The sequence below is a fragment of the Mastigoproctus giganteus genome, chromosome 8 (assembly GCF_048544385.1).
Source record: "Mastigoproctus giganteus isolate SK-2022 chromosome 8, ASM4854438v1, whole genome shotgun sequence".
Classification (NCBI taxonomy): domain Eukaryota; kingdom Metazoa; phylum Arthropoda; class Arachnida; order Uropygi; family Thelyphonidae; genus Mastigoproctus; species Mastigoproctus giganteus.
This window is the reverse complement of record NC_143582.1, coordinates 108,659,193-108,680,292: the sequence shown is the minus strand read 5'-3', so window position 1 is coordinate 108,680,292 and position 21,100 is coordinate 108,659,193. Positions and strand designations below refer to the sequence as shown.

At 37.6% G+C, this 21,100-nt stretch overlaps 1 protein-coding gene across 1 annotated transcript in view; it reads left to right on the top strand.

The window, feature by feature from the left end:
* The window catches only part of LOC150081759 (methionine aminopeptidase 1), a 172,802-nt gene that overhangs the window by 118,924 nt on the left and 32,778 nt on the right, over positions 1 to 21,100 (top strand). Inside the window, exons 8-9 of the mRNA XM_090379623.1 lie at positions 16,631 to 16,701; positions 20,639 to 20,770. Coding sequence (XP_090235749.1) covers positions 16,631 to 16,701; positions 20,639 to 20,770 — 203 coding nt within the window. The remainder of the gene's footprint in view (positions 1 to 16,630; positions 16,702 to 20,638; positions 20,771 to 21,100) is intronic.

Genomic DNA, 21,100 nt, shown 5'->3' with positions numbered 1-21,100 from the left:
TAAGTACACCATTGCTATTCTTCAGTTTCAGTATCATTTGTCTGTCTGTATTACTGCTGATTTAAATCCGTTATTTTCCCCTAATGCTTGTTCTACTTTTCTTGTGTTAAATTTTCTTATGTCCTCTCTGAGTCTCTTTCTAATGGCTTTGCATAACTCAGTATACTCAATTTTCTCCGTGTCAGTGGTTCTCTTGCTCTTCATTTGTCGTCTTCGGTTCATCATGACAAGTGTTTCTTGACTGATTTTTTTTCTTTGGATTTCTTTTTCCCTATAAGTTTCTTGGGCTTTATCACGTTCAGAAAGTTGTAATATTCCTCGTCGATATCTTGGTCCTGAACAGTCTGCAGAAGCTCAAACTTGTTCTTAAGTTCCAGTACATACTGCTTTTTCTCCTCTTCTGTCATATCAAAGACCTTTGTATTATTTACTCGAATCAGTTTTTTCCTTTCTTTTCTTACATCTATATCAAGTATGCATCTTACCATTCTATGATCACTTCCCACATTTACCTTGTTCAGGACAGTAACATCATTCACGATGTATCTTCTGTTAGCGAGGATGAAGTCGATTTCGTTAGAAGAGCCCAAATGGATTAACGACTATGTCCACTTTTCTGTTCACCCTTTTCTTCAAAAAAGTGTCCATTACTGACATTCCTCTAGATTCTGCAAATTCCACAAGTCTTTCACCTCTTTCATTTCTTTCGCCAATTCCACAATTTCCTATAGTTCCCCTTTCTGCGCTGTTTTGTCTCTATCCAACCTTAGCATTTAAGTCCCCCATAATGATAGTGTAGTGAGTTTTCTGTTCATCTAAAAGACTCAATTTCGATGTACATTTCTTCAACCTCTTCATCATCATGGCTTGATGTTGGTGCATAAATCATTATAACCTTTAGCGTATCTCTTAGAAATCCTGAGTAGTCATGACACCCTTGGTGATGTACTTTTGAATTCAAAAATGTTGTTGTTTATATCTTTATGGACCAGAAAGCCAACTCCACCTTGTTTCCATTGGTGTACAGCAGATTTCCACTTGATAAACTTATAAATGCAGGCTTACTTCTATTTAAAATATATATAAAAAAACTTTTCTCAAATTATTTGCATACCAAATTTTTTTCTTGCCACTGCTGCCAGTGTGTTTATAGTCACTAAGTAAAAATGCACACCAATAAACTTCATAATTGTGATGCAAGCACATTGTGATTACAACATCTCTAATAATAATAATAAAAAAAAAAAAAACATTAATTTATTAAAAATTTTCAAATGGCAGCATAAATCATTGTGCACAAGCCAAGCTAACATTGGAAAAATAAAACTGAGACAAGAAGTTAAATTGAAGTCAGGTGATGGGATTTGGATACTAAGTAGGAAATGTAAAATACTTGGATTTTGAACTGTCTGAGGAATTCAGTAGTTCTTTTAGAAATATCCAGGTACCCGGAATAATTTTAAAATAATTTTTTTTTTTTTATGAAATAATATTTTACAAGCCTATTTAAAGTATATGTTTTTAAACTGCTTCAGATCTTAGTAATAAGATTTGAAGCTACTGAAAACAGCCTCTCACTAGCTGTTGAAATAAGTTGAATTGTTAGCAAAGCCTGGAAGAATTTTTGTGTGCAATATGCTCTTTTTGCATGTTCAATCAGTTTTAGTTCTTTTCCAGTGCTGATTTTGTTGAAGTTTCTTTTGGAATAATCATAACAGATTGTATTGTTTTCTGCATCTCATCATCTTCATCATGAGTGAGAGGCTGCATTATTTTCTTATAAAATACATCAAGAACACCTAGATGGTTTCTGTTGTAGTACAACTGAGTCAGTGCCAGAATATTCCTTCCATATTTTACTGTTAATGCAGATCCATCTTGGGTTGATGCGACAACATCAAACTTTATATCAGTTCCAAACTCATTAAGTCTTCCTTTGACTAGAGCTATGGCAACATTACGATTACAAGAACCTTCAATAGGAACCAATTCAAAAACAAATGTTGACGTTGCTGCTAGCTCAGCTGAGTGTACTGTAATTAAAAATTTCAAATGGCTGCATAATCATTCTGCACAAGCCAAGCGAACATTGGAAAAGTAAAACTGAGGCAAGAAGTTAGCATTAGCAAGGGCACATGATGCAAGAAAGCAAGCTTATATAGCATCAGCAAAAAAAAAAAAAAAAACAAAAAAACACACACACACACACACACACACACACACACACACACACACACACACACCCCTCTTCTCATTTCACCCATCCACTGGCTCCAGATATTTTTCTAGTTCTGCCTTGAATCTGTTTAAGCTATCAACTTCTACGACAGATGGAAGTTTGTTCTAGCAGTCAACCACCCATTGGTTAAAGGCAAACTTCTGCACATCTATCCTACAACTGTCTTTCCTCAATTTGAATTTATGACCTCTCAGGCGATTATTCTGAGCAAGAGGACGAATCCCATCAACATTGAGCATGCTCAAACCATTCAAGACTTTATACACCTCAATCAGATCACCTCGCAGGTGCCTAGTCTCCAGACACTGTAATTTGCAAAACTTAAGCAAGCCTTTCTTCGTAAGAGCAACCATTTGTTCCATTCACTAATCTTGTTGCCCTTTTCTGTATGCGTTCCAACAGCTCTACATCACTTCTTAAAGTGAGGCCTCCAGACCTGTATGCAGTACTCAAGGTGTGGCCTGACCATTGCCTCATACAAGGGGTTAATCACCTGCTTATCCCTTCTAGAAAAATTCCTTTACAGGTAGTTCTCGATTTTATGAGTTAATTCGTTCCTAGCGCACGCTCGTAAAGCGGAAATTTATTTCCCATAGACATAATGTTAAAAATAGGGGTTACGTTTTCAACAATGAAATTAGTTCGTTTAAACAATGATTGATTTATCCAAAGTCTTGGATAAATCAATAGCCTGTAAAACCAAGCAAATTACAATAATAGAGAAATTATTTATGATTTACAAATGTTAAACAATGTTTATTCTTCATCATCCGACTAAATGCACACTCGTTGATCACTCATTATTGGCTTGGCACTCGTTGGTTTGTTGCATAAGGAGTCATCTTCTTCAGAAATGCTTCGAGACGCTCATGTTTCCAAGATAATCTTTTCTTTTCATGGAATTTTTTAAATATGAACATTAGTTTCTTTATAAATTTCACGATTTGCATGGAGTAACAAGTTTACGAAGCTTTAAAAAAAGGAATGAAGAGAAGATTCTGAAAAGTTTGTTTTTATACGATTGAAGATTTCAGTAAAAGATTTCAGTACATTTCACCATAATAACATAAAAAAAGCACACAATTCCAGCTATCGGTATTTTTGCAAATGCAAGATGATAGAGTTTATTATCCGTTTATAATTGCTTGCAGTAACAGAAAACCGCAATAAACTGGAAAGTGCAGATTGTTTTTATTGTTTTATGGTCGTAACCTCCAGAAATGTGCTTTAGAAAAATGTCACAAAGGGGTTCAAAATTGGTTCTTATAACAGAACATATGATAATGATGAAAGTGTAGTGCATTTAATGATTTGAATCGGTAACTAATATGATTTACAATATAAAAATGACCTTTTAGGGAAGTTATATAGCGAAAATTTGAATTTCCGATGTCGTGGAATGAATTACCAAAAAACAATATGCTATCGGGTTCACATTACGATATTTTCATGATACAATGGCGTCTTTGGAATGGATTAATATCGTAAAGCTGGGTACACTGTATTGCATAGCTATGTGCGTGGTTCGAAATGCGGTATTTATGAATGTTTAACATTAATTTTTTGCAATTAATGTTCATATTTTCGATTTTGTTGATACTTGATTGAAAAAAAAAAAAAACTTGTAAACCCAGCAACTCGTAAAGCAAGAACTGCCTGTATATCATTGACAAGACACAATGAGCTACTCTTGCAGACCATCCGCACTGCTCAGAAAACTTCTTATCTGCCTGCACAATTACCCTCAGGTCCTTTTTACTCTCTACCACTATCAGTCTTCAGCCTCCCCTTCCTCCCACTTTTATCTTTCATCTAACGTATAGCCCACACGTCTAAATTTAATAACAACAAAATTCTGCCCGACCTATTAGGCCTTTTAACACATCTTTCTAGCGTTCAACCCCAACCAGCGATTTGCTAACAGCAATCTCCTTAAGAATTAACGTCAAACGCCTATATATATATATATTTTTTTTTATTATTATTATTATTTTATTATTTTTTTTTAACTTTTATTATTATTATTTTTTTTATTTTTATTTTATTATTTTTTTTACTTTTATCATTATTATTTTTAAAATTTTATTTTATTTTATTATTATTATTTTTATTATTTTTTTTTATTTATTATTATTATTATTTTTTTTATTAATTAATTTATTTTTTAGGTCCTAGCCACTGAAATCCCAGGAAACTAGGTGGCAGGACCTGCCTGAGCAACTCGTCATGATGCTGGGCACCCGGCTAGCCTCCACGTGGCAAGGTATGGGCAACGTCGGGCCCCACCGGGGGCCAGGCGGCCAATAAGCCGGACAAACAATGGGCACAACAGATCACACTGCACAGACATGACCCACACACTTTCAAGTCTCTGGCTTGACAGTGTACTGTCCTCGATACAGCGAACATACGCGGAGATGGGAGAAATCCCAGGCGCCGTCTGACACGAACATACCTTATATTATACCTTATCAGTGTAGTACCACACAGTTGATACGTTACTCTGGGGTTAATGCTTTCCGCCGACCTGGCTAGCCAGGTGGGTAAAGTGCCTGCCTGGCAACCCGAAGGTAAAAGTGTGTTCGTGTCAGGTGTTTCCCCCATCTCCGCGTGGTTTTCTTTGTGGGTGTAACAGATCACTGTTAAGGCCAGAGATTTAAAAGTGTATGGGATTTGAAAGTATTGTGTTGTGTATCGTTGTTCCTCTGGCCATTTAGCCGCTAGACCCCTGCTGGGGCCCAACTTTGCCTACACTCAGCCCCGTGGAGGCAGACCAGGTACACCCAGCATAATTATTTACTCTGGCAGGCCCTGCCACCTAATTTCCTGAGATTTCAGTGGCTAGGTCCTAAAAAAAAAATATATATATATATATATATATATATATATATATAAAATAAATAAATATATAAAAATAAATAAAATAAATAAATAAATAAAAAATAATAATAAATAAAATAAAATAAAATAAATTAAAATAATAATAATAATAATAACGCGATTTTAAGGGGTGGTTTGCTAATGAGTTTAAGTTTCGGAATTGATGCACGATTTGGCTGTTATAATTTGGAAGTTTAAGTTTTTGTCGTGTGGGGCGTACACTGTGATGTATAGAGAGAGAGTGGGGGGGGAAGACTGAAGACTGGAGGGGAAAGACAGAAGTATGAGGCCAATAGGGTAGACAACCCCAGATATCAGAGTGGCATGCCCATGCCGCACCAGGAGAAGTAGACTGGGGGAGGGGACGGTCCCCCCTCCACCAGGATATGGAGAGAAAGTGGGCCAGACTAGGTGTCCAACCCAGATTGCCAAAAGGCGAGGCAACAGCGTAGCTGCGGTCACAGTCATGGTTTTTGGATGTTCAGTTCAGTGTCACTTCAGGTAGGTCACAGTCTTGGTTCAGTCTCACTTGTCTCGTGTTCATCTTATGGGATCAGGAAGAGGAGTGATGACTCTGGTCAGTTTGTAGTACTGCTTTGATGTCAATTCAGGTAGTCATATTCGTTGAGAGCATCAGTCCTGGCCATTTGCACCAGGTCATGAATGGAGAGTTATCTTTGTTGGTAATTTCTTCTGATCGGTTGTAGTCATGCGGTATGTTCATGTTGTAGTCTTGAATGTCTCCTCCTTGGTTAGTTTCAATGGAGTTCTTCTATTCAGATGTTTCCATACGGTTGCGGATAGCGATTTCTGTTCTCCTTCTGTTAAAGTTGTCCTGGGCGTAGCGGCTGAATGCGGTGTACACATCTTCCGAATCCAGGAGGTGATGCTCATTGTCTTTTGGTACAAACTTTATACTGGTGATGAGTACTGATCTTTGTTCCTCATAGCATTCACATTTGTGCATGATATGTTGCCACGTCTCCATATTGCCACAGGTGCAAGTTGGGTCCTCGGTCATTCCGAATGCATTCAGTTTTGCGTTAAAGGGCCCATGGCCCATCAGGAGGAAGGTGGTGTTCAGTCCTGGGTAGAACCATTTGGGGGCTTTTGGATAGATCTTGTCTACGTAGGGTATAAATTTCCGTGTGACTTCACCCTTGGTCGTCTCTTGCCATCTCCTCTGCCAAGTTTCTTTCAGGTGTTCCATGATTTTCTGTTCGGTGGTTGTTTGTAGGGTCCAGTGTAAAAGTGTCAAACATGGTCGGTGTTCCCTTTGCCAGGTAGTACATCAACCCACATCTCGCCACCTCCAGGTCCAGAGGGAGAGTTCCCGCCAGGACCTGCAGCGCACAGGTACTCACCGTGTTACACGCCCTGGTGATGGTGAGGAGTATTTTTCGCTGTATTGTATCGAGGATTCTTTTATTTACTGCAGTTCTTGCTTTGGCGTACCATATTGGGGCTCCATAAGTAATTGCTGGGACGAAAATTGCTTTATAGTAGAGGGATAATGTTCTTTTGTTTAGTCCCCAGTCTCTGCATGTTACTCTGACTACTAGTGCTGCGTATTTTCTCAGCTTCTCCTTCAGATATAAGAGGTGTTGTTTAAAGGACAGGTTGGAATCTAGGATAATGCCTAGGTATTTCATCTGTTTTGCCAGTTTGATTGTGCTTCCCCTTACTTTTATCTGGGGCGGCCATCTGATGTTGAGTGTTCCTCTTAGTAGAATTGAGTTCGTTTTGGTTGGGGAAATCTCCAGTGTATGCAGGTTTGCCCAGTCCTGGAGTACTTGCAGTGCATGGTTTGTACGGGCTTCTAACTGTGATCTAGAGCTCGCTGCCACCGTTAGGACGAGATCATCCGCGAAAGCTTGTGCATTGACATCACCCAAGTCGAGTGCCAGAAATTCATCAAAAACAATGTTCCACAATGCCCCAGGACAGATCCATGCGGGCAGCCCCTGCGGACCGATCTTGTCAGGCTCCGGAACGGTGCCATTACCCTGATTTTTCTATCTGAGAGGTAGGATCTAATGCAATTATATAAATTCATGGGGATTTTTGCCTTGCGGAGTCTGCCCAGGACACTCGGCCACCAGAGGGTGTCGAATGCCCCGGCGAAGTCGACCGCAATTACCAGGAAGTACTTTTCATTACATTGTGCTGCGCTTTCTAGGAGGTTCTGAATTGCTTCAATCATGGAGAGTCTGCAACCCGAAGGTCGTGGGTTTGAATCCCGCCTCGGGCTTGGATCACAGTAAAATGCAAAAACTTTGGGAGGTGCATTATGGCCATAGAAGCTGATGCGCCAACAATTAACAAGAAAAAAAAAAAAAAAAAAAAAAATTATTGCTTCCCATATGGGGTACTTTACATTTGTTAATGTTAAACTTCAGTTACCACCTCCCAGCCCATCTGCTCAACTTTTCTAGATCCTTTTGCAGCAGCGTACTGTCATTAGTATCATTAACAACCCTGCTGACCTTCGTATCATCTGCAAACTTGGACATCAAGCCTGATATACCATCATCAATATATGCAAAAACTTTGGGAGGTGCATTATGGCCATAGAAGCTGATGCGCCAACAATTAACAAGAAAAAAAAAAAAAAAAAAAAATTACTGCTTCCCATATGGGGTACTTTACATTTGTTAATGTTAAACTTCAGTTACCACCTCCCAGCCCATCTGCTCAACTTTTCTAGATCCTTTTGCAGCAGCGTACTGTCATTAGTATCATTAACAACCCTGCTGACCTTCGTATCATCTGCAAACTTGGACATCAAGCCTGATATACCATCATCAATATAATCATCATAATCTGTACTCATTGATGAGTACAGAAAACAACAACGGACCAAACACTGAACCCTGGGGGACTCCACTAATAAGATTAGTCCACGAAGAGCAGTGTCCATTGATTACCACTCTGTCTTCTCTCACTCAACCATCCCTTTATCCATAGCAGCAATTTGCCTCCAATGCCACACTGCTCGAACTTGTGCAGCAGTCTTCCATATGCAACAGTATCAAAATTATTCTTTGCATTCAGTTTCCTTGTGACTACATCATAGTATCCAATCAAATTGGTTAAAGGTGTAAAAAGGTTTGAAGAATTAGTAATATTTGAAAAATATTACTAATAAAACACCCCAAAATGTTTTGTTTTGGGGTGTCATCCTCTTTTAATCTGTAAGATTTTGCATAAATATAGAACAAAAATTCAAAAAATATAAAAACAGAAACTCAAAAAATCTAAAACAAAAAATACAATATTAGAATAACTCTTTATCCTTTATACAAATCAAATTTGCATGTTCTGAATGTAGAAACAAAAAAAAAAAAAAAATACATTCCTCTTGAAAATCATTAAATGAATTTATGAAATTTAATTTAAATATAATTTAGCATTATTTAAAATTAATTATGCTCAATTCCAGGTATATTTTTAGATAGGAATAACTTAAGAATAATTAAATATATACATTGTATAAAAATAAAAAATATGTCTGTGCCTAATGATAGGTTATACTACTTGATACTCGATAAAATAACTAGAGTAATCAAGTACTAAAAAAAGCTTCCGAATTCTGAGTACCTGGATATTTGATACTTGACCTGGAATCCCTTATTTGGTACTAAGCATACCAAATGTTACTGAACTTTAAAGTTGGACAAAATGACATATTCTGCCAGGATAATAGCTCCGTAGCCGAGTGGGCAGGAGCGGGAGTGCAGTAGCACACGCTCTTTGAGTAGACTGGGGTTCAAGCCCCTGACTGCTGAATACGGTCGATCTGCCAACCTGCACTGGACCAGCGTGGCAGATTATGGTCCATTTCCCTCAGCATGAATTGTTGAGGAGGCTTCTACCCTGCAGTGGGTTGATAATGGCTGCACTTTACTTTTTACTGGAATTTAAATGGTTTTATTTACAAACAGATTTAATTTGAACTTAATTCATTTACTTTTTTGGTTGTTATAAAAATTGCTTTTGTTTCACATTTATCTATGTTGGAAAAAGTCATTTGTATTAATAGATTGCTGCTCTTGAATAGCTTACTTCTTAATATATTTTTCAATCTAATTGTGCAGTGAAGTGTTATTTTTATAATATCTAAATTTAATCATGTCTTTTGCTAAACACATTGGTCTATCACACATTTGAATAGGAATAACATGATAAACGACATGAATTATAACTCCAATAGGAACTGATGGTAAATGGTTGACATGGTCTTTGCAAGTGGAAACAAACAGAAAATTTGTTTTTAATTAGTTGCAAATCGTTTGTTGTACATGAAACCTTTCCCATATGCCGTTTAAGTTTGTTTTGTATGTCATTGCATTTTACCGTTTACACTGGCCTTTTAATAAAAGTTCTCTTATGTTTTACTGCTGATAAGTAATCTGAACTACATGTTTAAATGGAAATTTGAAAAGTTACTTGAAATTTGCCCTATCATAATCACACCAGAATTTTTTTACAAATAAAAAAAAAAAAAATGAAAATATTGGTGGAAGTGCTCTGGGTTTGTTTTGTATGTTGCCAGATTTTTCAAATAGATTACTCTTATATAAAAGTACCAATCAAAATATTTTTTCTTATATACCAATTTATATAATATAAAAATTGCTGAAATATCAAATTCATCTGTCAGGCATAGATAGCTGCAAACTGGATTTCTTATACGCTCAAGTGGGTAAACCTGCACTTTTTTGCTTCCCCAGGCAGTAATTTTCAAACTCTTTTGACCATGTCCCATAGTAAGAAATACATTTTACATTGTGACTGTATGTGTGTCTGTGTGTAACTGAAACAAAAGTTTCACAAGTTAATATCAAATATGATTTTATAAATATTTAAATGCAACAGAAAAAATTCCCAAAATAAACAATGCAAAACAAAAATTAGGAAAGATTTTATTTAATGAGACGGGTGTGGCTGTCTGTTCATAAATTCATTTCAGTCCACAGTGCACGAGGATGATGTCTGCACATCTGGTGTACTGTTTCCTTGGTTTTTAATCTGGTCACGGTTACAAATCCTAGTTCTCACAAAATAGTTCATTGATAATGGTAATAATAGCAATACACTCTTTCTCTTAGCAGTGGAAATTCTTCTTTTAATATTTCCAAAATGATGATAAGCTTAATGTCTTGTAATCATTCTTCAGTGTAAATGAAGAAATAAGTTGCTATAATTCATTCTCTTCTTCGTGCAACAAGTTTAATTCAGTTATTCAGGGTTTTGAAAAGCAAGTGGAACTTTCATACAAATGTTTCTCTTTAATGCTTCAGATTTCTCTTTTGGAAAGTACTGAGGTGTAAAGTGAGATACAACAGTATCTCTAATTTTATTTTATTCAAATTGTCTTCACTAATAACATTCTCTTCAATATGTTGCAACATATAGTAGCTAGGGTGATTACTTTTTTAAAGTTTCGTGTTTCTTGCAACTCTCATATATGGTTCATGTTGAAATATGTCATTCTTTTATACCTATAGTTTCAAATTTGGTTTATTACTCAAATATAATCTTCGAAAATATTTGCCAAATGAGATTGCTTTTAAAGTAGATAAGTATGAATCTTATTCCTAAGTTCATACACTCTGCTTAGTATGTTCCCTCATGAAACCAACGAACTTTGGTATGATACAGTGTACGATCAGCTCCAATCTCTGAACAAAATATTTCAAAAGGTCGGCTGTTCAGTGAGAGCTTCCTTTAATAAAATTAGCAACTTTCATGGCCTCTTTCAATACTTTCATGAGATGCTGCAGAATTCCATTGGATGCCAGAACTTTGCAGTGTATAAAACAGTAATTCCAAACAACACTGTTATTAGTAGCTTCTAACAATTTTTTTTATAACTCTGCTATGTTTTCTGGTCATGTTTGCTGCTTCATTACTTGTAATTACTTTACAATTTTTCTAGATTAATTTATATTGACCATTAATGCACTTTTCCAATTCTGTAAATAATCAGTTTAAAATCTATGCAGAGTGGTGTTAACAATAATAGTCCTAAAATTTGACAAATAATAAAGAATATTATTATTTGCCAATTTTCAATTTTTATATTGTATACTCCATTTGTTTGTGGGGTTAAATTTAAACAACACTACAAATTCTCCATAAAACCTTCTTTCCACACACATCTGACATGAATCACAAAATCTATACCAGACTAACTGCATAATAAGCATTGCTTCTAAATGTTCTGAAATAGTATAGATTTAATGAGATATTGTGTAGAGGTATAGATTTTAATTTATCAGCTGATTTATCATCAAAAAGCTTATGCACCATATCCATACATGCTGGAAGAATAATTTTTTTCAGCAGCTGTGTGAGCCATTTTCTCTTCTGCCACATGATATGCAACTATATATGATGGTAATCAGGCTTTCTTATTAACAGTTGTAGAACGACTAAGAAATTGTACTGACAACTTTACATCTTTTTTCTTTCTTTGAAAATATTCAAGGGGCTTATTGCCAAGGTCAGCATGCTTGGTTTCCAATTTTCTTTTTAATTTTGAAGGTTTAAAGTTTTCAAGCAATTTGCAAGAATATCATTACAAATAATACATTGTAGAGACAGTATCATTTTTGTTGGGTTTTGCATATATGATAAAAGCATATTCTAAATAATCTTCATTATTGAAGTGTTATTCAAGTAGGTCTTGCACCTACTTTTTTTTATTTTTAGAATGCAGCCCAAACAAAGTCAAAGTTTGTTAATTAGAGTCAATATTTTTCTCAATATTGTCACTATTTACACTTCTGAATCCAGCAGTTGAACTTGAGCATTCCTCTGTATTTTTCACTTCATAATTCTTTTTTCTTCTAATAATAAAATGATTATGGATGGCATTTTTGGATATAAAAAAAGTGTTTGATGCCATAAAGGGAGAGAAAGTGGGGGAGGTTTTGAGAAACTTGGGGATAGAGGAACATCTTGTGGAGAAAATTGAGAATATGTGCACCAGTACAGTGAGCAAAGTAAGAACAGTGGTGGGGTTGACAGAGAGCTTCAAAATAACATCAGGTTTGAGGCAAGGAGGCATCCTGTCACCACTACTATTCATAGCTGTCATGAATGATGTGCAATGTAGAGTGATGGAACAACTTAGACAGGACCAGATGAAAGTCATGCTCTTCGCAGATGACCTCTGCATATGGGGAGAGAGTATGGAACGGCAAGTTGATATATGGCAAGTGCAATGGCAAGTTGATATATGGGCTAGTATGGCCAATGAATTTGGACTGGTTTTCAGTTAGGAGAAGAGTGAAGTATTAGTTCTAAAGAGGAGTGGAATACATTACAATGGAAGGGAAACAGCTAAAAATGGTTAACTTCAAGTATCTAAGAAGCACCATTACAAAACTGGAGTAATAGACAAAGAAATAAGTAGAAGGATACAAGCGGGCGGGAATTTCTATAGGCAGACAAAAGATCTGATCTGGAACAGGAACATACCACTGAAGTGTAAGAAGGCTATATATCAGGCCTATTACGTACCAGTTTTGACATATGCATCTGAAACGTGGACTATGAGGAAAAAAGGTGAAAGCAGAATTCAGGGAACAGAAATGAGATTTGAGAGGAGCATAGCTGTAAAGACAAAACGCGACAAAATAAGAAATTATGTGATTAGGGAGAGAATTCAGGTTGAAAAACTCCAGAATAGGATTGAAAGGTCTCGTTTGAAATGGTTTGGATATGTCAAGAGGATAAACGAGAGGCGTTTGCCAAGAAGAATGTTAGATTTACAATTAAGGGACAAAAGACCAAGGGGGAGACTAAGAATGAAATGGCAGGACATGATAAAGACCGACATCATTAAGAGAGGAGGAAATTGGAGTGAAATCAACGACTGAGAGAAGTACACGACAGGGCATAGTGGCGAGAGGGCGCCTCCGTAGCCAGGTGGGAAGAAGCAGCAGTGTGTAACACACGCTTCTTGATTAGACCGGGGTTTGAGCCCATCACCACCAAATACGGAGGACGCAGAAAGGTCAGGAATGATCACCGCATATTCCCGAAGCAATATGGCTTTAGTTACTAATGCTCCTAAAAACCAAATAACAACAACAAGCATGGTGGCGAAGCTTTATATGCAGAACGGCGATGAATAAAATGACATATTAAAAGCAATTTGTACAAGCTCGATTAAAATGTTTCAATTATTGTTCAAGGTTTAGGCCTAAATGGTTGTCAGATGAACTAATGAGACATGTGGCAGAGAAGAAAAATGCATGGGATACATATAAATTAATGGGTGACATGGAAGCCTATGATAGATACAAGTTGATCTGTAACCAAGTTACAAAGGAGGTTAGGCAGGCGAAGGCAGATTACGAGAGATCCTTGGCAAGGGATGCGAAGAAAAACAGCAAAGAGTTCTTTACTTATGTAAACTCTAGAAGGAAGGGGATGAATCAGATTGGTCCACTTGAGATCGATGGGTCAACTGTTGATGACCCTGCTCGGGTAGCTAACAAACTAAATGAATATTTTGCATCGACATTCACACATGAGGAGTTATTCAGCGAGGGGAATGCCAGAGGTGTATTCAACTCTAGCAGTAAGCTAGAGAATCTTGTAATAACTGAGAGCAAAGTGGAGGAGAAAATGTTGAAGATAAACACAAGAAAGGCACCTGGGGTGGATGGGATCTATCCAGTTATATTAAAGGAGGCAGCAAAGGAGGTAAGCAAACCCTTAGCCATAATTATGAGAGCTTCCTTGGACTCAGGGGAGGTACCCATTGACTGGAGATGTGCAAATGTGACCCCAATTCACAAAGGGGGATCAAAGGCTGACACAAGTAATTATAGACCTGTGAGTTTAACTTCTGTTCCCGGAAAATTAATGGAGGCACTGGTGAAAGAAGCACTGCAGGATCATCTAGACAAGACTTCAGTTATAGCTAGGACACAGCATGGTTTTGTTAAGGGGAAGTCTTGCCTGACCAATTTGATTGGATACTATGATGCAGTCACAAAAGAACTGGATGCAGGGAATAACTTTGATATTATATACTTGGATCTTAGAAAGGCTTTTGATACTGTTGCACATGGAAGACTGCTGCACAAATTGGAGCAGTGTGGCATTGGAGGCAAGTTGCTGCTATGGATAAAGGGGTGGTTGAGGGGGAGAAGACAGAGAGTGGTAATCAATGGACACTGCTCATCGTGGACTAATGTTATTAGTGGAGTCCCTCAGGGTTCAGTATTGGGGCCTTTATTGTTTTCTGTATTTATAAATGATATTGATGATGGTATATCAGGCTTAATGTCCAAGTTTGCAGACGATACGAAGGTTGGCAGGGTTGTCAAGGACACTACTGACACTATGCTGCTGCAACAGGATTTGGAAAGGTTGAGCAGATGGGCTTCGAGGTGGCAAATGAAGTTTAACATTGACAAATGTAAAGTACTACATATGGGAAACAGCAACCCCAGAGCAACATATCAACTCTGTGGTACTACACTGACAGTGGTAGAGAATGAAAGGGACCTGGGGGTGGTGGTGCAGGCAGATATGAAGTTCTCTGAGCAGTGCAGACGAGCTGCAAGAGTAGCTCATGGTGTATTGTCAATGATATATAGGAATTTTTCTAGCAGGGATAAGGAGGTGATTATTCCCTTGTATAAGGCAATGGTCAGGCCACACCTAGAGTACTGTATACAGGCCTGGAGGCCTCATTTCAGGAAGGATGTAGAGCTGCTGGAACGAGTACAGAGAAGGGCAACTAGATTGGTGAATGGGACAAAGGGGTTCTCTTACGAAGAAAGGCTTAAGTTTTGCAAATTACAGTGTCTGGAAACTAGGTACCAGCGGGGTGATCTGATAGAGGTGTACAAAGCCTTGAATGGTTTGAGCATGCTCAATGCTGATGGGATTCTTCCTCTAGCTCAGAAAAATCACCTGAGAGGGCATAAATTCAAATTGAGGAAAGACAGATGTAGGATAGATGTGCGGAAATTTGCCTTTAGCCAGCGGGTGGTTGGTGGGTGGAACAGACTTCCATCCCTTGTCGTGGAAGTTGATAGCCTAAATAAGTTTAAGGCTCAGCTGGACAGGTATTTTGAACGAACAGAGGGGTGAAGTGGAAGTGGGTTTTTTTTTTTTTTTTTTTGGCTGATGCTGCATAAGCTTGCTTTCTTGCATCAAATGCCTCTACTAATGCTAATGCTAATGCTAATTTTCACAATCTCAGAAAATGTCATTCTTAATGTCCTTTCTGAAAATTCGTAACCAAAACTCATTTGAAAGTCTTCACACTTCTGCAGACAGCAGATAAAATTCTCCTGCACTTCACTTCACAACTAACTGCAAATTATGTTAATGTAATATTTAAATTATATAAAGTTAACCCTCCCGTTACAACGATGGTAAAATTGACCGTCATATACCAGAAAATAAATTGAGGTGCCAACGAGCAAAAAATCAAACAATTTGTTCCTAACCAACACATCCATCCATCACATTCCCTCCACTTACTGTCTCTCTAACACCACTCATTGTAATTGGCTGCAGTGTGAGCAGTTCTCGTTAAGGATCCATGCGATGATATTTTCTATTTTATTTCATTTAAAAAAAAAAAATGTTGGCCGTGACCTAATAAATTGATGTCATGACCCACAGTTTGAAAAACACTGCTCTAGATCACAAATGTTGGATTTGGTATCTGATGACATATGCTCAAAAACAAATGATGGTGGTGATAACAGTAGTTCATGTCCATAGGGGTACAGTGTTGTTGGGGCATAGTGCTCTGCTTGGTCTTTATGCTATAACCTACTATATTTACAGAACGAAGGTAGCAGTTATTAATATGAACTCAAGGTTCCCTCCACACATGTATGGCACAATTTATGGGGCCCAGCTTTTTTATCATTCATCTAATTTAATTCCAAAATTTGCAGGATATACATTTTTCACAAATGATGTTCTTTCCTGCCTTTGTTTACCTACAATGTAGTTATGCAGATGTAACAAAATATATCTATATTGTTCACACAACCACTAGTTGCCATTATCATGGAGACAGAATGTGAAAATCGTATTGGAAGCAGATCCTAGTTAGCACTACCACACCAGAAAATAACTGAGTGCAGCAGAAACACTTTAAACATCTCAACATCTGCAAGTCAGGTCTTGACGTGTCTAAACACATCTGGCACGGCCTTACCTGTCATTCACACAGGAAGTAGAATGCATATAAAATACACCTGGAATGTGTATCTGAGAAAACAGTACCTACTGTGTATAAAAATGCTGTGCATGAGATGTAAAAACAGTTTGGATTTTTAGAATTAAATTAGATTTTTAGAATTACATCCATAAACATGAATTTTGGAAACATCAAAATCTGTGCAGAACAGTGTTACCAATAAAGATTATTTTTTTGTTAAATTTTATATTTTAAATCTATATAATTTTTGTAATAAATTAATTTAAAGGCACTTATTGTTAACAATGTGCTTTCTTTAGGTCTGTGAATGAAGTTATTTGTCATGGAATTCCTGATTTGAGAATACTTGAAGATGGAGATCTCTTAAACAGTGAGTATATTTTATCTTATAGATATTTCAGCTCTGATTTTCATATCTGGTATAATATATAATTATAGAATTTGGGATTCTTATATATTCTAAGTATTCAAAAGTTTGTCCACTTCTTCTTTGAACTTATTTAAGCTATCACTTCCACAACGACAGATGAAAGTTTGTTCCAGCAATCAATCACCTGCTGACTAAAGGCAAATTTTTGCACATCTATTCTGCAACTGTCTTTCCTCAATTTGAATTTATGCCCCCTCAAGTACGTAAACTGAGCAAGAGGAAGAATCCCATCAGCATTGAGCTTGCTCAAACCCTTCAAGGCCTTATACACTTCAAATGTCCTCACTCAGATCACACCTCACAGGTGCCTATTTTCCAGATGCTGCAATTTGCAGAACTTCAGCCTTTCTTGGTGAGAGCACCCCTTTGTTCCCCTCAGAGCTGGCACAAACCATCTCTGAGCACATCCAAGATCATTACATTACAAGCGCTTCAGCTTTACCAGTTGAAATGCATGTAATGTAGGCGTTACAGTACTCGTCTGTATTATTGAAGCGGTTGTATATTTCCATCAAGAGGCGAATCATAAACGTTTTTCTGCTTTCTGCAACCGGGTGGGACAGTCAAGAATATTTGAATCGGTTCACAATTGGGAGATAACAGACTCCAAATTGCATGCATGAGTAGAATCTTTTGCTTGTAATTGGCCATTCTTATTAAGTTGCAGAAGTCCTCATTGGTCATCATCTTTTCGCATTTCTTTGCAATTACACTGAGTCAGTTGAGCATACCAAGTTTTAGATCCTCGTTCATCTCTCTCTTTGGATGATTGTAAAAGTTTTGAAAGGGGTCTTCTTGCAATTGCTTAACAAGGTATGCAGATTGTCACCGCCATCATTGTCTTTACACATTGTCTTACATATTTCAATCGTTTTGCAAATGTCCGAGTCCGATTCATACAATTTACTATCTAGAATGAACTCTTGTCATAGACCTTGGCATATTTCATCACTGTTTCTTCATTGCAAAATGGAATGTGCAGCCTTACCGTCTCGGACTTGCACTCGTTGAGATTCTGAGCCAAGTCATAGTTTCAGTAGCATATTATGCATGGATAATGTCATTTCTTGCATATCTCTTTAATGCTGCATGTGTAATTTACGACAAAGCATGACAGAGTAACATGATCCAACATGATAGTAACATAATAGTATGATTGTAACAATACAAATTGAAATAGTATGTACTTGTACTATTCAACAAATGTTTACAATTAAATAGTTAATTAGGCTCTTGGCCTAACCTCTTCCAAACATTGATTCGGTAGAGTAAGCAGTGGGCGTGTGTATCACTAACATTGATTCGGTAGAGCAAGTAGTGGGCGTGAGCATAAATTACATCATTCATGACAATGAAGTTTAGTTTTTACTAAGAAAACATATGAAAACACAGGTTTATTAAAATCATTTTCTAACAGGAAAACACGTTAAAATAAATATATAACACCCAAAGCTTTCGGACGTAGTTGCCCTACCTCAATTGGAATAAGCGTTATTACAAAACTAATAAAGAATGCCATGGCCCTGTATGGTGGTCATGCGAGGTGAACTGCATGACACAGGTGCAGACAACAATTAGCAGTTGGAAGTAGAGGCTTGTGGTTGTAACTGCTGTTTGGGATGGATGTGACCTCCTTTGTTCCAGTTAAAAGAATCACCACAACGCTAAATGTGGAGTGATTCTAACCAGACACGGCGGTGGTAGTAACGAAATCGATCAATAATTTTAATGTTGCACCATGGGTCGATGTCGTGCTGGGTTGACCAGAAGTGCTCCGCAATCGCTGAGTGCGCTAAATCAGCAGAGCATATAGCTGTCTCGTGCTTGGAGACTTGATCTTTGATCCTACTGTGAGATTTACCAATGTAGCAGTCATGGCAGGAAATATGGTACACCAAACTGCCCGGTAAGAGGTGGAGGAATCGGTAGCTTTATCCTCGCGGCAAGCAACGGTAGTGTTGGGAGGCCAAGGTTAGCAGCCTAGTTTACTGTTAGCCTAGTTTACTGTTGGTTTAAGTCTGGCAAACTCCCTGAATCTGTACACTGTCGTCTGCACACTTGTGGATGCCAGATTTCTCAGTTCTGCGGCTTACCAAAGGTCCACAAGCAAGATGTCCCTTTATGACCCATCATCTCCTGTTGTGGTTCCTTGACGTATGAATTGTCGAAGTTCCTTGCCAATCTGCTTTCACCTCTGGTAGTCAAGACTGCTCACACGATCTCCAATAGCAGGGAGTTCTTAAACCTAGTTTCCCATCTAACCATTTCGGAAGATCAGGTTATGCATCGTTTGATGTCGTATCACTCTTCACTTTCTGCCAATGATGTTTGCGCCACCCTTAGGTTATGCCTGACTGGTGGTGTGGTTATGTACGGTGAATCCCTTTATTGACAAATTCATGGTACAGCCATGGGTACACCCATCAGCTCGGTCACAGCAAACATTGCTATGGAGGAGCTAGAGGATTGCGTTTGTGGGTCTGCCAGATTCTATAGCCTTTTGGTGTCACAATGTCGACGATGTGTTTGTTATCATTCTCTGCGAGTCAGGAGACTGACTTTTACGTCACCTCAACTCTCTTTTGCCCTTTATTCAGTTCACCATTGAACTAGAGTTAGACAGTGTTCTTCCATTTTTGGATACCCCTGTTCTGCACATGGGCATGCACCTGACTATCTCAGTCCATCACAAACTGTGTGCTGGCCAATTCACCAAGAGCTGGTCAGCACATGCTCACAGTCAGCTTCTTGGTACAGCACAAGCCCTACTAACTTGCACCTGGACCCACTCCAGTTCTGCAGATGCTGAGATCACTAGAATAAAGGCAGATCTGGCCAAATGCAGCTACCCTACAGTGCCTTAGATAGATGTGACCTACAAACCCGTGATCACACAGCAAACCCTAGGGCCACAAGTAATGATGACCCTACCTCGACTGTCTTTATCCCATATCACCCGAACTTGTTACAACAACTCTCAAAGGTCTTACAGAGTTACAGGATAAAATGTTTGCAGTTTCCAGGCAGGAAGTTATGGTCCCTTGTCTCGAGGGTAAAGCCGCCGATTCTTTCCCTCTTGTGGAGCGGTTCACTGTACCGTATTTCCGGCCATGACTACACTGGCTGCTACATTGGTGAATCTGGCAGGAGGCTCAAAGATTGAGTCTCTGAGAACGAGAGCTATCCGCTCTACTCTACTAATTTAGAGCACTGATCAACCCAGCACGACATCGACCCATGGTGCAACATTAAAATTATGGACCAATCTCGTCACTACCATTGCCACATCTGGTTAGAATTGCTCCACATTTCATGTTGTCATGATTTTTTGAACTGGTACAAATGAGGTAGCATCCGTCATTGAAACAGCCATCCTTCTGAATGTTAAAAGTTAGTGCACGTAGCAAACCCATACTTTGCAGTTACAATCTCAAGCCTCTACTTCCAACTGCTAATTGTTGTCTGCAACTGTGTCATGCGGTTCACCTCACATGACCACCATACTGGGCCATGGCATTCTTTATTAGTTTTGTAATAATGCTTATTCCAACTGAGGAAGGGCAACCTATGTACGAAAGCTTTTGGTGTTATATATTTATTTTAACATGTTTTCCTGTTAGAAAACAATTTTAATAAACCTGTGCTTTCTCGTGTTTTCTCAGTAAAAACTGAACTTCATTGTTCATGATTTCAGTTCTAGATGTTCAAAATTTAGGTGTCGTCAAAGATAGTTACACATAAAGCATATTTTGTGCATACAGGATACACGTGAGATTTTTTAATTTTTTTTTTAAATTAGAATTGTAATATTTTGAATGTTGGATGTGTATCATATTTTATTAATATTTATTTATTATCCTTGTTTTTTTCCCTTCAGTTGATATTACAGTTTATCATCGTGGTTTTCATGGTGATCTTAATGAGACATTACTGGTAGGTAATGTTGATGACCAAGGAAAAAAGTTAGTGAGGGTAACTCATGAGTGCCTAATGAAAGCTATAGAAACAGGTTAGTTAGTTTTTTTTTTTTTTTTGCATTTAAAAGTTTTTCTTAAAAGCTGATAACACAGATATACTAGTGTTTGTAAAAAACATTATGCTTTAAAAATTACTACTATAGAATTTTTATACAATTACTGTGTGTGTGTTTTTCAGCTGGAGTTGGAAAGTACAGTTCAGTGTATACCAGTTTTACCTAGTATAGTGTATAGCTGTAACTTGAATAGAGATTGAAAGGTATTTTTGTATGAGCACAGGTACTAATTTAAATGAATTAAAAATATGAATTTTGCATTAAAGGTGGCTGATTTATTATTTGATAAACTTTGACTGATTTATT